This window comes from Scomber japonicus, chromosome 2 (assembly GCF_027409825.1).
Source record: "Scomber japonicus isolate fScoJap1 chromosome 2, fScoJap1.pri, whole genome shotgun sequence".
NCBI lineage: Eukaryota > Metazoa > Chordata > Actinopteri > Scombriformes > Scombridae > Scomber > Scomber japonicus.
In genome coordinates, this window is record NC_070579.1 from 22,720,592 (window position 1) to 22,737,746 (window position 17,155).

The window sequence follows — 17,155 nt, forward strand, 5'->3', positions numbered from 1 at the left end:
TCTGCATGTTCAAATGTGTGTTTGGTTATGTGTTGATTATGTGTGTGTGTGTGTGTGTGTGTGTGTGTGTGTGTGTGTGTGTGTGTGTGTGTGTGTGTGTGTGTGTGTGTGTGTGTGTGTGTGTGTGTGTGTGTGTGTGTGTGTGTGTGTGTGTTATCTCTCTGCTCTGTGTGTTTCCTGTAGCTCCAGAGGAATATATGAGAGGACACTGGGTCTGTTGTATTTTGTTGTGTTTTTTTTTCTTCTTCTTACACACATGATTCATTTCTAACCTCACTGCATTACCCTGTGGCTGTTTATGCCTTTCTCAGCACATGATGGCCTGATTAGACTAAACAAACTAGAAAAGAAGCAGAACATTACTTTTATTCCTTTTCTTTATTTAAACTTCATTGATTTGTTTTATTTTTACAGCCTGATTTTCTGTAAAAATGTGGCTTACGATAGTTTCTTTTATCAGTTGAATATAAGAGAAATAACTGTGGGGAAGTTAACTTGCATGAATACCCATTCAGACCTGAGGCTCAGCTTTCTAACTATTTTATTACAGTTTCAACCCTGAATGTGCATGCAAAGAGGGTCAACTGCTTAGATAAGATAATTGGAAAAGTCCAGTAGCCACCATTTTTCCTGGGTACTTCTGCTAAAACAGCTTTGTGTGGTTACAGTAACGGCAGGATTAGGATCAAATAATCTGAGACATGCACCGTTTGAGGAGGTGGAATGGGTAGAGGGAGGGGTTGGAGGGTCTTTGATTCAGAAGTATGGGGTGAGAGAGGGCAGTTAGCAGACCAACCATGTGCTTAAGAAAAAACATTTTGTAGACAGTGATGCCTCGAAGGGGTGTTTCATATTTGAAGCACAAATGTTTTGTTGTTTCTTATCCTCATTTAGGTCGACTCTAATCACACATCTGATGTAAAGGTTCATAAGTTTTTAAAACATACCTCATACAAGACAAAGAGATGCACTGATGCTAAAACACCTCATCATACTTTGTCTCATTGTCCAGCTGGAAATCCTTTGTTGAATATTCTACATTCAAACAATGGAAACCTGCACTTTCAGGTGTCAAAGTACAATACACCAGTTCACTCATCAATAGCCCAGCAGCCCATATGCTCTATAAAGATGCCACTGTGTGTGTTTGTGTGTGTCTGTTTGTGTGAGTGTGTGTCCTCCAGGATCATTCATATGTCTACTGTCCACTAAGTTCACATGTCATTTGAGCAGTTTATATGCCTTTGACTATTACATTATTCATCACTGAGGTGAGGGTCTATAGCAGATCTGGGCTGACTCACTATGACTTGGTGTGTGTGTGTGTGTGTGTGTGTGTTTCTGTGTGTGCGGACCCACACCATGACTCACTCAGTGCTTTTAGACAGATGAGGACAGCGGTCTCACCGAGGGCAGCGAAGGGTTTTATACAAGAAAAATAGCCACTTAGATTAGATTACGTATTGAAAAACATTGGCTCTCCTTCTCTTTCACCTTCCCCTCTCTCCTCTCTGGCTCCTTCTCAGTGACGCACACACACACACACATCCTAACTCAATCACCTACAAATGGAGCTATATTCACACCCTCAGGCAAGCACGTACGTACACTTTCGTTGCCTGTCGGTGCAAAAACCACAGGGGGAGACACACACATACACACACACACACATACACATACACACACACACACACACACAAAGCATACCTCATCGTTTTTCCATACGAAGATCAGCATAAACTTTTTTTCTTTCTGATGCAATCCAACACTCTTCTCTGTCTGCTGACTGGACATTATAAATCTGATATCAGTGTCCATTTGTCTTCCCTCTCCTTTAATATAGTCAGTGCAGTAGATGTTTTTTTTACGCCCTCTGTGTGGTTGTTAAGTGTCCATCCATGGTTCAATTGTGGTGTTTCACATATCAATAACTACCCATTGAACAGATCGGTGGGTCTGTTCAAGTGATGGGTCAAAAAAAAAAAAAAATTCTGATTGCAGTATATTGCATTTGAGATTTACAACTATACATTATTACAAAGGAGTATTCCAGCTGATAAGTGCACTGTTGTTCTGCAGTAAAGCTCTGATGTACCAAAAAACAGCTAAATCAATTATTTAATTATTCTTAAATCTTGATCAACAAATGATTGAAAAATTGAGTTTCTCTAATCACATTTACAACAGTAAGCTCATATTCTAGAAATGAAGGTGCATTTATTGTCACAACAGATGGATCTTTGTATTGCAAAACAAAGGAGGAGAAACTGTCACGTTAAGCTGTTATGTGAGCCATCACACTGCAGTGATAACCATATGTTTGATCCTCAGAGATGATGTGGATTGAAAATGTGCCAGGACACATATCTGAGTAAGCTAATATCAACGAGTATAATTACTCATAGCCCAATGATCGCCCTCTGTCTGGATAAACCTGATTAGCATCGACTAGGCTGTAGCCGCCCTTTAATCCACTGTAAAGAGAGAGGGAAGGGGGCACGGAGGGAGGGAACCAATTGGAGAGTACAGAGACAGGATGATACAGAGGGTGTTGGGCAAAAGAATGAGAAAGGGAAACTATAGAGGCAAACATGGTGCGAGAGCATGGAGAAAGAGATTGAAGAAGAGCGGAGGGAAGGTCCCAACCTGAAAGAAACCAGAGGAGCTACACATGAAACTGTGTGCAACTCCTCTTTTGATTTGTCATTGATCTCTTTTCTTCTTCTGTCCTCACCTTTACCAGGATGTTCAGTTGTTAAAATATAAAAGTGTATGGTTTTGTCAAAGGCAGTATAGCAATCTGACAGCATTAAAGGATAAGTTCATGGTTTTTTAAAGTTTTAAACAATGGCTACTTTTTTGATTGGTAATCATTCCTCCTGTGCAAACTGGCTTTACAAAGTCATTTTCCTAACATGATTATAACACACATACACACATCTTCCAATGTTAAGCTTCTTTTGCATGAAATCTCCTCTTTGTCTTTTTTATTATTCCTCAGCAGGTCAGCACAGAAACACAAAGAAGGAATTTCATACTAAAAAGCTGTAACTTTGAAAGAGTCTTTATTTTTGCACACAAAAGGGGTCTGTGGATCTTGTCCCCCATCACCTCAATGGAAAGCATGTAAGGAGGGGATCTTTTAAAAACTGTTTTAAGAATTGTTTTAAAAATGTGAACCAATCCTTTAAAATAGTATGTTTACCAGACTCTAAAGACATGAACAAACCATTTGTCACCAGAGGGTGTAAAACTGCATGTTTGAAAGTAGATTTGTGTCAGCCATTAACCAAGAGGGATTAATTATTGACAAAATACTGAGTCCAGCACTTCCTGATCCTTCCTGACCTGTGAGAGAGTAACATCCAGAGGACATGTTAAAGTGTTCACATATGAAACGCGAGCCTGATTGCAGGGTTTGATTTATTATATCAAATATGACTTTAGGTACATGGGAATGTTTAAATGCCATAGCTTTAGCTCATTGCTGTTTTTAAATGTGCTTTATTGACTTGACTTGATAAGTATATCTCATCTTTTAAATTGTGTTTTCTGCTTTAGTATACTGCTTAGTAATTAGGTCATAGAGTGTAGTAATGTAGTCTGGTTTGTTTTTTTGTTCAATCTTTCATTCTAAACTATACAACTGTTTGCTTTAGTAATACTGTTCCTTATTATGGTCCTGTCAATGAATCAACTTTGAAAAATGTATACAGGCTAAATGGAGAGATGGGAGAAAATAAGGGGAGAGAACCAAAGGCACAAAGGGGGGATGAATATTATCAGAAACGCCGATGGAGAAAAAGATAGAGACGAGACTGGAGTAGAGACAGAGTGAATGAAATAAATGCAATTTCCATGATCAGTTTAACTGGGAGACCATTAGCATCTCTCTCTACAGTACCTCACTTTCCCTCTGAGTGTGTATGTACCATGAACATACGGAGGATCCACACAAAAACTCACACGTATGATGTGATACAGTAGCTACTTGATATAAATTAACTCGAGTGGTTCTCACAGAGGGGAACAAAAATCAATGTGCTCAGAAATATGATGTTACCACCCTGTGTGTGTGTGTGTGTGTGTGTGTGTGTGTGTGTGTGTGTGTGTGTGTGTGTGTGTGTGTGTGTGTGTGTATGTGTGTGTGTAGTGCAAGCTCATGTCTACATCCACGTGTATTTCCACTAACTTCCTGTGAGCATCAAATGCATTAAAGCATGTATGAATGTATAATCACCACTAAAGAAGTGAAAATGGCTAAAGTGGTGGAAAAAACGAGAGAGTAAGAGAATCCACATGTTTCCGTGTTGTTTAGTAACAAGCTAAAGTGGCTCCACTTAACTGGCCAAAGGCCATAAATGCATTAACTATCCTCATTGCATTAACAGACAACTTCTTGAGCAAACAGAACCACAACAGCAATCATTTTACTTATGATGAGCCTGCAGCTGCTGTTTGACTCCATGCACTTATACAAGTTTCAGAGTAATACTGACTACATTGGAACCTCTATATGTGATGGTTTTGTTGTGTAAAGATGATTCATGGCAACAAACTGAGTCAACATTAATAAGCTTTGTTTATTCAATAAATCTCATTGAGACCAGGATTTCTTTTTCAGGTTACATGCACACAGAATCACAATAAAACAGTTTTCCTTATTAATTAACACATACGTATGCTGGCACCTTCTAGATGTCAGTGACGACCATCAGACTACATTTTGTTTCAAGTGATAATGGGAATACTGTAAGGAATATGCATGGATGAAAAATAATTTTAATTCAATAAATTCATTTATTATTATTATAATTAAATAATTTTTAAAAATGTGGTTAATAGTGCTCAGAGCAGTGGGATTTTATGTGATACCAGAATTCCCAAAATATGACAAAAGGACTGTATAATGTGAAATTTAATTTCAGATCAATTAAATTGAGACTCACCTACAGTATAAGGTATTAAATGGATTATCTCAAAGCTCAAAGACCTACTAAGCTAATACATGCAAGAGTGCAGACAAAGGTCAGTAGAAAAGCTTCTTTCACAATCCCTAAATCCAGATTTACACCCCAGGTGTATCTGCTGTCGTGGCACATAAACCATCTAAACTGGATGAATGTGCTGGTATTTATATTCTGATGTGTGCTTGCTGATTTGTCTGTTTAATTGTTAGTGTGACAGAGAATATGTAATGCTGTTTCATGTAAATTTGCTGTGTTGTAAATGTTTTTAGTGTCTTGTCATTGTTCTCTGTTTACCTGCCCAGTGGCTGCAGATGGAAATGAGCTAACAACTAAATCTGTTATAAATCCCTTCTTCTCATTTTGAGATTAATGTTTTTATGGAAGGTCCTTGTTTAATTAAGACTTGACCATATTACTGTCTTGTTGTCTCTGTGTAATCACATTGTAAGTGTGTAAGAGAAGTGATACACAAATAATGATATATTGAAGATGTTTTCTCTCTTCCAGCAACGCCCTGCTTTATAGTGATAAAGTTGCTGTACAGCTTGTAGCTTGTTGCTGTCCACTAAATCCAGAAAACCGCAGTCTTAATGCCTCTGGAGCAAATATGGGTGGAGTGTGATGGTCATTTCCTTGGCTGTCCAGAGATATAACCCTGCAACTTTTCACTTACAAATGCACTTCTCCAACTGTCTCTGTGTTATTAATTCATCAGTTTACGATTACACTTTAGGGACACTGTCCATTGATTCATGGCTCCTTTCAATCTCTCCTCAGTTCACTTGTTTATTTGAACTCCCTTTCTGTCCCACTTAACTTATTCTTTCTTTCATCTGTAACTGCCTCATCACGACTTCAACCATTATTAAACAAATATATACAGTATAATATTGCAGAGACACTGCACAGATATTGCATGAAACATGCTTAGAAAAGTGGCACACTTTACATGAAAATACTGTTCCAATTTTAGTGAAAACCTTCGCCAAAAGAGAGACAGTGCAAAAACTAGAGTTTCCAGGAAAAATAAAGACAATATTGGTTGTTCTTATTCTGAACTAATGCCTTTAATAAAATACTATGTCTGGTATTTTATACTATATATAATAAATCCCTTGTGTTTGTTAAGGTCAGTTTATGTTGTGCCCTAAATAATGATGTTTCAGCAACAGCAATGATTGTTTGTTATCAAGTAGTGTAGTGGCAATATGAACTTGATAATAAAAATAAAGTATATGTGTTTCTACAAAAAGATTTGCAAAGAAGCAATAAGTCACAGTAAGCACTTTTGCACCAAAAATTCCATGAGGTGTAAATTTTCATGAAAGTACTCTGTATGAGAAATGCTTTGTGCAAACCTATTAACGAATATCAGTCATACACACACGTAATGTTAGAATTAGGTTCTTTAGTCATAAAAACCTATGTTACTGTTATTCAATGTGAGCAGCTTGAAGGTGAAGTGTAAGCTGAAGGTAATGTGAAAAAGTATGGCCCTACTGTTCCCCCGTATTTGATGGTATCAGCAGTTCTGGCCTTGGCTCCCTCTAGTTCTCTAGTGGATTATGCTAATTGGTGAAGAACCAGCATAGTTCCCTGGAAGAGCTATGCTGCATGAGGGAGGCCCCCTCTCGTAATTCACCAGTAGAATCACATAAATTGGATGTTGACATAATGCCTGTCTACCTGGCCTGGACTCCCTCCCGGGCCTCTCGTAGATCCAAGCAAGATATAAGCAGATAAGTCTGCCACACGGCCTTGCAGGGAGAGTGCTGGCAGTGAGACTGGGAGCAGGGGGGTGTAGCGTTATCACTTATGGAAAGTATAGCAGGATACAGGATATGAAGGGATACTATAATTATAGGGGAAGAAAAACTTAGAGCATATAAATAGTGTGAAAAAGTGTATTCAGTCTGATCCTGGGATCTGACTCCTTTTTGTGAGTAAAGCTCTATTTGCATTGAACTCTGTTTTTTTTCTCCCAGTGACTACTTTTGAGCAACTTTGAGACTTCAATTAGTTATTTCAGTTGTGTTTTGGTGAATCCCGGCACAGCATCTAGCCCGGATCAGGACTTCTGCCTCTGCAACAGAGGCTCAAGTGCAGATAAACAACTCATTTTGATAATTATTTACCTGATCCTTACCAGAATAAATAATTAATTAATCATTAAAGACTCTATTGTAAATCAAAACAGACTACAATAAGAATAGTACATTTTATTCACGTTAGTGACAGTAAAGTATTGAAGTATAAAAGCACTGTAAATGTAGATTGAGCAGTTGCAGAGTCAGTGTTGGGGAGCAACTAGTAACATGTAACAGCATTAAGTAATTTAATTACAAAATAAATATAACTGTAATCTGTTACAGAAAAAATGTGTAATAAATTACAGTTACTTGTGAAAATGTTGATGATAACAAAGTGGGTTACATCTGAAGTCAGACCTTTAAGATTTTGCTCAGGAGGGTTATTTCCTCATTTAAAAAAACTAATTTCTCATGTCACATAATACACATATTGCTGTTTTTAATTCTTTGAATTCTATTTATATTTTGTAAATAAATCATGATGTGGACTTATTTGGAGCACACGTGGGCTTGTGGTGTCACAGTGCCAATTAATCTCATGCAAGACTTTTTTCAAAATGATGATGATAAGTACAAACTCAAAAGGCTAATTAAGGCTAGTGTGATTCTTCAGTGTTGACGATACATACACATACGGGCGCTTTTCAACTAAAGTGCACCGTACAAACAATAAAATAAAGAAGAAATTTAAATAGCTAGGTTATTTATTACATTTTAAATTGGGTAACTAGTCATCTGTAACCTACTACATTTCCAAATGAATCCCTCAACCCTGTTCATAATATTCATGTTGTTAACCTGCTGGGTGCTGGGTGTCCGCAGGGGGCGCTGTCTTTTCTGGGTCAACACGCCGAGCTTAGCGGGACTCTTTCAATCACTTCCGGCGTCACACTGACTCGCAGAGGTTGGAAATGAATCTATGAAGACATAATCTATTTTTTTGTTGCTCGTACCTGCGTTTCCCCGCTGAAAGGAGAGATTGGAAGCTCGTTTTGTTTGCGGTCAGAGGAAACTTTATTTGAAGCAGCTGTCGGAGAGTCGCTGCCGGGTCTGTGAACATGTCTGCGGAGGAGGCGGACAAAACAACCACCACGGATGCCAGCGCCGGAGATGAGGAGGAGGAATGGCTGTATGGAGGTAAAACCAGCACCTGCTCGCACACACATAACCTGTCCTGCCCCCACAGAGTCATTAATTAGTGTGTCATTTACTCTGCAAACCAACATCAGTGTCGGGTATCGCTGCTAATATGAAAACACATGAGTTAGCCTGGGAGCTAACTGAGCTAAGTTAGCTTCAGTTTGATGGACACTTGTCGGCCTTTTGCAGCTGCATGACTTTTGGCAGTCAGCAATTAAACGTGTGTCTGTCATAGTTTAAGACATAGTGACTTACAATTGAGCTAAACTTCGTCCCTGTTGGGTTTTCTTTTTCTTTTTCTTTTTAGCTTTTGTTAAAGATAAACCATTTTAATTTCGGTTGTACGGAGGCTCGCTGGGTTCAGTTCAGAGAAAAGGGTAAAATTGTACTCTCACTTTAGAAATCTATTATTGAATTATTACCACAGATTCATTAATGCAGTAGTTCTCAAAGGGGTCCTTGAGCCTGAGGGGATTTCAGGGGGGCTCCCAGTTGATTCTCACTAAGTCTGTCCAGAAGCTGTGTTACTTCTCATACTTCACAGATTGTATGATTATTCTGGTCAGAGTCTTTAGACACTATCTGTAGTAAAAAAGTAAAAATCTTATTGAGGGTCTGTGGTGTAAGTTGTCAGTTTAGGAGACCTTGATGTGAGAAAGTTTGAAAATCACAGACATAATGTATAAGTAGGTAATGGTTGAGCTTATTTTTTTTACCATGTCATGTTACTCTAGAGAGACAGTTTTATAAACTGACACATTTTCTTGGTAAGATGCTAATCTTTAAAGTTTAAAGTATTATTAACTATTTGCTGTCTAATAGATGTTGCTTTAGGAGTAAGTTTGAAACATTTTCCTCTCAAATGTAGCGTCACAGTAAAAATGAGTACGAAATGTTAACACTCAAATACAAATACCTCAGAATTGTGTTTGTGTATATTTACAATAATGAACTAAATGTATCTTACATCCTACAAACATAGTAAACTAATTAATCAGAGGGCACAAAGTGTAAACCATGTGCACAGATCTCTAAACCGAGATAACAGATTTATTCATAGTTCTTATTTTTTCTCTGCTGACCCCAGCGGGGCTGCGTATGGATGAAATAACTTGCATGTTTTATTTTGTTTCAGATGAATCTGAGAGCAAAGACGAGGATGAAGAAGCCAAACTCAATGCTGCTGTCAGGTAACGAACATCCACTTCAAACAACACAAACACATGATTTTTGTAAGACAGTTATACGTCTAAGAAGACACCTGTTCATAGTTTTCAGAGCTTTAATCTATAATATATTTAATAATGATATATTAATAATTAAATTTAATCTAACATACATATTAAATGATATGCAACACATTTCATATCCAGTGCTTTTATTCTGCTGCAGCTCAGTTTGTGACATTGATACCAGGTAGAAACCAGTTAATGTGCCGTTTTTACAGTGCCACTCTTTTTTCCCCCTGACTTTTTAACCTGAGAAGATGATGTTGTTGTTGTTGTTGTTGTTGTTTATTTGTCCTGACATTAATTTTTTTTTTGCCTGTTATCTGAGAACAGATATCATATTTGGTCGTCGTGTGCTGTCATTGTTTTTAATGCTCCACTTTGTCCACAGTGCACCTGCAGACGCTTCAACAGACGATGCTGCTGTGGCACACGCTACAGGGAACGGAGTGGCCTCTGAGGTAAGGAGCTTTCACACTCAGCCACATGTGAGGCTTTGTTTTGATAAATACACAAATACTTTCCTTCCAGTTTTCAAATTGCCTTACTGGTTCCTCCTTGTTTTTTGGTGTCTCAGGCAACTGGTGAAGCAGCAGGGGAGGATGTTGACACAGACAGCGACAGTGATGACGACGACGACGATGTCCGCGTCACCATTGGAGACATAAAAACGGGAGCACCACAGTACACGTAGGTTTGAGTACCATTGTGACATTTAGCAGATTACCAAACAAAAGTTTTGCATTCTTAAATATACAAATAAAATAATTTACGCAAATAAAGGAAACTGGGCACACTGCAGATGTTAAGGTTTGATTTTTAAAAAGGGTTAGGGATTTTTTTTCTTTCATGAATTGTCTCAACATAATTTGGGTGCTTTCACATGACGCAGTTTGCTCCATAATTGACTGTTTCTGGTATTTACTTGTGTATGGTATCATATGTGGTGAATATGATATCAGTGACTGGGGTTTCATACTTTTTATTTTTCCTTCCAGACCTTATGGAGCTCCACCTGTCAATCTCAACATAAAAACAACAGGCTCCAGACCTTACGGACAAGGTATGTCTTTGTCCTTAAATCTGTTGCTGTTCAGTTTTGCTTTTCTCAACAAAACAAATGTGATTTAAATGCCTTCTAACATCTTCTGTGACCCATTCTTAGTCACCGCAAAGATGAAAGGAGTGGACCTGGATGCTCCTGGAAACATCAATGGAGTTCCAGTGCTGGAGGTGGACATGGAGTCTTTTGAAGAGAAACCCTGGAGGAAGCCAGGTGTGTTTGTGTAGAACTTTATTAACTTTATTGCAATCTATAAAAATGTGTGTTTTTACCTTTTGTGTGATGTGCCTTCAAAGGAACGAGTGTTTTTGACAAATGCATATTGGATAGCTTGTATTTGACGAGCTGTGTTTGTGTGTGTGTGTGTGTAGGAGCGGATCTGTCAGACTACTTTAACTACGGCTTCAATGAAGATACATGGAAAGCTTACTGTGAGAAACAGAAGAGGTTGCGCATGGGCCTCGAAGTCTCTACTGTCGGCTCAGTGACGAGCAAAATCACCGTAAGACACTCGTGCACATTCTGTCTTCGTTTACCTCCCTTCTGTCTTATTCTTATTAAGCTATTCCCTCACATAAGTTAGTTATATTCACAGCGTTTATTTTCCACATTTCAATATGACAAGACTAAAAAAATCTAAAAACATTATTTGTTTGACTATACAGTAATACCATGATTAATTATCTGAGCTTTAATTAACACATGAAATACGGTAAGGCCAAAGGTTTTTAGTTTTGTTTGTTTTTTTGTTTTATTATTCTTTCGTAGGTTCAACAAGGTAGGACAGGCAACGAGAAGGACATGTCCAGTCTGCCTGTTCACACTTCCAAGCCAGACTTCACATCTCCAGTTAACCTGTACAAGTCTGCCGTCAGTCAGGTCACCAGGTAACGTCTCTGCTTTTACCTGCCTCAGGATATCTGGGATTAAAATACACACGCAGTCTCCACTAGTGATGTGCACAGAAAAAATAGATAAATGAATCTTTTGGATTAAACACAGTGATGTTAATGGGAGGAGTGGGAAAAGAGTGCAAAAGTAAAGGGGAAAAGAAAACACTACACACAGTTAACTATCTTGCTATGCTGGTCTATGTGGCAGCAGTAGTGGAAAAATTGTAAAGGAAACATGGAGAAAAAATGTTTCTTGTATTTACATTACATTTTTTACCAGCTCAGACACTGTCTTGGCTAACATTGACACATGAAAACACAGCTGGCAACCGCTAGTGTGTGTGTGTGTGTGTGTGATTCATCAAATTTTAATATGATTTTGGCTTACAATGATTATGAAAACAAGATAATCTAGATACAATTATTATTATTATGCAACATTAGGTTTTGCAATGATGTTCTCGTTTTGTTTTGTGTTATAAATCCAATGCACCCCTTTACAGTGGTGCGCTTTCATCCCTCCCTGAAAGCCCAAACTCATTCTGGGAATCCACATAAGTGAGACATGAGCACATTCTGTTTGTTCAATCCATACTGACTCCAACCTGCGTACATCACCTTTGTCCAAATAAGCAGCCGCCTCAGCAGCAGCTGCTGTGGAGCTGAGAGGACACCGGGTCATCAGGTGGACCGACGGCAGAAATGTACTATACCAAAAATAGTTTTCATTCATCGATTTTATTTCTTCGCTCTATGTAGCATGTGAGGGGAATCTGCCTGTAGTGTAACAGACGAGCTCACAGACACACCGGGAACCTTGATCAATCAATGTACTGTAGATAACACATGTACAGTGGGATAATTGTGTGATTGAATCATTGTCTGAGCAGATTATGCTTCATTAAATGCAACAGAGATAGACTCAGACCGTAAAGAGATGCACTTCACTCGTGCATGTCTCAAAGTCAGTGTGGATTGATACATTTAATAAAATGAAAGCGTTTGTTTTGTGAGTCAGTTAGTAATTGTGCTACATAATCATGATCCCAAAATAACCAAAATGATCGTGATTATGATTTTTGCCATAATCGAGCTGCCCTTGTCAGAGCAAATGTCACTCTCATCTCCTTTACCCCCTTTCCTTTGTTTCAAAATGGTAGGATCTCTCCCCCTCAGTGGACTGGCCCGCCTCCTCAGGACATGTCCTATTATACGTAAGTGAGCATGCCCTTGTCCCTGCAAGGTTAAATGGGCCTGATGGGGAAATGTGTAATCATTAAAGGGAAACTTAGCTATTACAAAGTTTGTTGTTGCCATTTGTCATTGAAGACATAAAAAGATGTTAAAATGTGGTCCAGGATGAAAAATACTGAAGTTTCTCTTGACATGAAATGTGACCACAGAAAAAAAAACCTGGTGTTAGTTACTTCCATGGCCTCAAAGATGCTTTTTGTTGCCTGTATTTATGGCTTTTGGGTGGTTTATGTGTATGTTTCATGAGATAGAAAGTCAGAAAGAAACACCAGAGCTTCATCTTGTCAGCTGATTGTAACTACTATAGTTGTTTTGTTGGTCAAACTTTTCTTCTGTTGAAAAAGAGGCTCACTACGTAATTGAAAATGATTTTAAGAAAAACTTAGACTGAGAAATGGCGTCTTTACCACCTTTTGAGATGTGTTTTTTCTTCTACAGGATGATAAATACAGACCTCACACAGTAAGAAATCATTCAAGTTTTTAACCAGTCTGGGATTATATTGATTGATATTGATTAGAGGGAAATAAGTGGTCTGATTTTGATTGGTGGAGATTCAAAACACACAAAAAAATTGTAAAATTGTTGATGTTTTATTGGCTAACAAAAGTCACCTTTTAAAGATGTACTGTTTTTGAAGAAGCACAAGTTGTCATGTTATGGGGTCTTTAGAAATGTCCTATTTAAGAAAGCTGCTATAGTAAAATCATTGAACAGACCTGAATAGTTACTGTAAAACTGTCCAACTGAGCAGCCTGTGAAAATGTTTCATAACCAAAACTTTCACATTACATAGATATTTAGTTGAAGTATGTTACCTGTTAAGTTTGCATATAGTGTATGTGTGTGTGCATTAGTTTTGGATGCTGCTCAGTGCATTGTTTACTATGTGTCTATTCTTTATTCAGGAAGACAAGCGGTACTATAGATGTGATCGGTGGAGGGACGGCCACCATCAGCAGGGTTGAGGGGCGACGCAGACACAACTTAGAAGGCAACAATATCCAGGTACGGACAGTTACCGTTATTCAAATGAAAACTAGATGTGATGTTATATAGAGTATTATTGTTTCATTATTTTTGATCTGATGTAATCTTTATGTAACCTCTCCCTGTCTGTCTGTTGTTGTTGTGCAGGTGATCTCTGAACACTCCACATCTGACACTGAACCCGCTCCTGCTAAGATGCCCGCCTTCTTCCCTCCTGGACCACTTCCTCCAAACATACCTCCGCCCCCTTTCCTCCCTCCACCTCCCAACGTCAGCAATGCACCGCCGCTCATCCCCCCGCCTAGTGAGTTCATGATTATCTCTCTTTTTTTTTTTCTGCTGGTTTCCTCATGCATTTGATTTTACTTCTCCCTCTTTATGTATTTTGTTGTTGATCATGGATTTTGTTATTTTAGGGCTACCCATCACTGTCCCTCCACCTGGTTTTCCTCCTCCACCTAGTGGGCCCCCTCCTGCTATCATTCCCACCATGGACAGGTATCACACATGCACACTAGAAAGCTTGGTCTGAAATTACAGATATGTTTTAAAATGCAATGCATTATTAGATGTAGGTTGATTTAATATGATTAGGATGCAAGATCAGCTGTTTTAACTTGAACTTGAGGTAGAACATCCTAATGGGAATGTAAATGTTAAAATGTTAAAGCAAACACTGTAACCATTTTAGAGTCACTCCCAGACTCACCATATATCCCAAAAAGAAAACATTTATCAGAGCAGTTTGTTTATTCTTTACTTTAGGGTCATAGATTGCTTAATTTCACTGAAAATCTAGTGAGTCTGACGCTTGCCTCAAGTTTAAAGTCATGTTTAAGTTCTTAAAAGTTGTATAATAAAAACATGAACCTAACAATCCAAAGTTCACTGTCAGCACAAACAGGCAAATTTTGTAATTCTGCATTTGTGAGGACAACATTTTTTAGCCACATTGAAAACTGTTTATATGATAAAACCCCAAACCTGACCTTGATTACAAAGGTAACCACTTAAAAGAGAAACTGTTGCCATCGTGAGCCTGTTGGTTGTAACATTTGACACTCTATAGAGGTTTACCCCTTGAGAGGTTGGATAAAGTTAACAACATGGCTAAACAGTTTGGCTAAAGTTTAACAATGTTTTTCACTGCTGCCACCTTTTTTTTGTCATCTCATTGTGGGATTATGTAGTCCTTGCAGTGATAGAAATACAAGAGCATATACACACACACACACACACCCTAACCCTAACCCTTCTTGTGTTTCCACAGTGGCCACCCTGGAAGTTACGACGGCCGCTCTGTGCCCCCGTACCCGTTCCCTCAAGGTAGAAAGCTCCACAACATAATCTGATTTTTGAAGCACTGCAACACAACAAATGCTGCAATGTTATACATCATAGATGAGATGTTGAAAACAACAACAAAGATATTTGACAGATTAAAGAAAATTTGAATTCCTAGCATCAAATGTATATTTATGCATTATGTCCTATTCTCATAATCATCTGTCAACACATTAGTGGAGTAGAAGTCCTATAGCCTGCTAACATTTTAACACAAAGTATCGACTCTACCTTTTCAGGTGCATACCCACCACCCATGGCTGGAGGTGTGCCCCCTCCTTGGCCCCCGATGATGGACAACTCTAAGCCCTGGGATTACTATTCCCGTCGAGACGACAAGAGAGACAAGGAAAGAGAAAGGCCCAGGGAGAGGACGCATGAGCGGGAGAGAGAGCGGGAGCACAGCCCCTCAGCAATGGGCTACACCAGGTGACAGAGATACACACACACACACACACACACACACACACACACACACGGCTTAAATATGTGATGAACAAAGTCTGATACACAGACTCATAACATTATTTGTCAGTCTAAAGTTTTTGTCCTTTTCAACTGCCACAGTGAAGAGGAGCGATATCGTTACCGTGAGTACCAGGAGCGTGGTTACGGAGAGCGCCATCGTGACCGGACGAGCAGAGAGAAGGAGGAGAGACACAGAGAAAGGCGGCACCGGGAGAAAGAGGAAGGACGTCACAAGTCGTCTCGCAGGTATATGAACTCAGACAGATACACAGTCTGTTACATTCTTTTCTTTTCTCTTTTCACCTTGTCTCACCTTCTCTCGTCAAACCCTTCGTCTCTACTGACTGTCTTGGCATAATGCTACCTCTTTGTCCTTCTGCTTGTCTTCTTATCCCTTCTCCATTTCCCTCCCTCTTTTGTTTTGTTTTTTTTTAACTTATTGATCTTCCCTCCTCTTCTTTCTCCCTTTTTGTCCCCTCTCTCTGATCTCTTTGCTCTCCGATCTATTTTCCTCTCCTCACCTTTTGTCACTTTTGTCCCTTTTGTCCTTGTCCTTCCATTAGCAGCAGTAGCAGAAGGAGGCACGACAGCGAGGAGGGCGACAGCCACCGAAGGCACAAACACAAGAAGAGCAAGAGGAGCAAAGAGGGCAAAGAGGCGAGCGAGGAGATCAGCGCAGACCAAGGGAACCAGGAGGCCATGGAGTGATTGCAGCCTTTCCTCTCTATTGTTCTCTTTCTGTCTCCGTCTGTCCCTCCATCTCAGGAGATGAGCGTAGACCCACAAAACTAGGAAGTCACTGAGTGATTGATGCGTCCTGTCACTCCCCTCTCCATCAATCTCCATTCTCCTCCATCCTGCTGCTGTTAACCCTCACCATCGCATCAGTAGGAGAATGGATGCAGCAGAGGAGGTGGTGAAGGAGGGATGGACGTCCTTTCACTTAATCCATCTTTCCTTCACTAGCTGACATCAGACAGGGCATCAATCTGTCTTCAGCCCCTCTCCTCCCTCTCTCCCCGCCCCCCTCGGATTCTCCTCTCAGAGCATTGCCGTAACAATTAGGTCACACTCAGAGATTTTGTTGCCTCTTGTTTCACGGTATAGATGATCAGCAGCATTTGATCTTTTTCTTTGTTTGTTTGTTGCCCTTTTTGTTCTTGTCCATTATGAAGACATCTATAGAAAGCTGTCAGTTTGTGAAATTCAATTAAAAAACACTTTTGATAAGATGTCTTTTTGTGACTTAATGGAATAAACAATTCTTCACACACATCAGTGATTTAATATGGCATTTGTAACTATACACTCCACCCATGATGCAACATTAAAATCTGCTTTGGAGGTTCAAATATTGTGACGACAGAAATTTGAACAAAATTCCAAGTCAATCCTATCAAACAAAAGAACGAGATATTTGTTATATGCAGAAAATAAAATACACTTAAAAAGATCTCATATTAGTTCATTTTCAAATGTAAACCAAAACCGTTATCTCTGATTCCAACAGTCAGGATGGCACCGCTGAGGTTATCAGTAGGTGAGAATAAAGTTCAAGTAAACTTAAAATTAATATTTGATTTTCAAATACTGCAACACCAACAGCATGTGAGTGTCTTTGGTAACCTCTATCAGACCTAATCAAGAGATCACTGACGACTCCTACCTGGAGCAGTCTCTCTGTTGTCAATTTCTCAAAAATATTATCCATCAA

At 39.1% G+C, this 17,155-nt stretch overlaps 1 protein-coding gene across 2 annotated transcripts; it reads left to right on the plus strand.

Moving 5' to 3' along the window:
* Nucleotides 1–7,948: 7,948 nt before the first annotated feature.
* fip1l1b (FIP1 like 1b (S. cerevisiae)) lies at nt 7,949–16,671 on the plus strand. Of its 2 annotated transcripts, none has more exons than XM_053329865.1 (17): nt 7,949–8,197; nt 9,336–9,390; nt 9,821–9,890; nt 10,007–10,119; nt 10,428–10,492; nt 10,595–10,705; nt 10,864–10,994; nt 11,261–11,379; nt 12,546–12,599; nt 13,078–13,101; nt 13,548–13,647; nt 13,777–13,933; nt 14,046–14,127; nt 14,900–14,955; nt 15,213–15,402; nt 15,541–15,687; nt 16,005–16,671. In XM_053329865.1, exons 1-17 carry the CDS (start codon nt 8,119–8,121, stop codon nt 16,147–16,149), a joined length of 1,698 nt encoding a protein of 565 aa, XP_053185840.1. In that variant the 5' UTR covers nt 7,949–8,118; the 3' UTR covers nt 16,150–16,671. The 2 variants fall into 2 exon arrangements, with proteins under 2 accessions (XP_053185840.1, XP_053185848.1); XM_053329873.1 differs by having other exon boundaries at nt 16,008–16,671.
* Nucleotides 16,672–17,155: the final 484 nt, after the last annotated feature.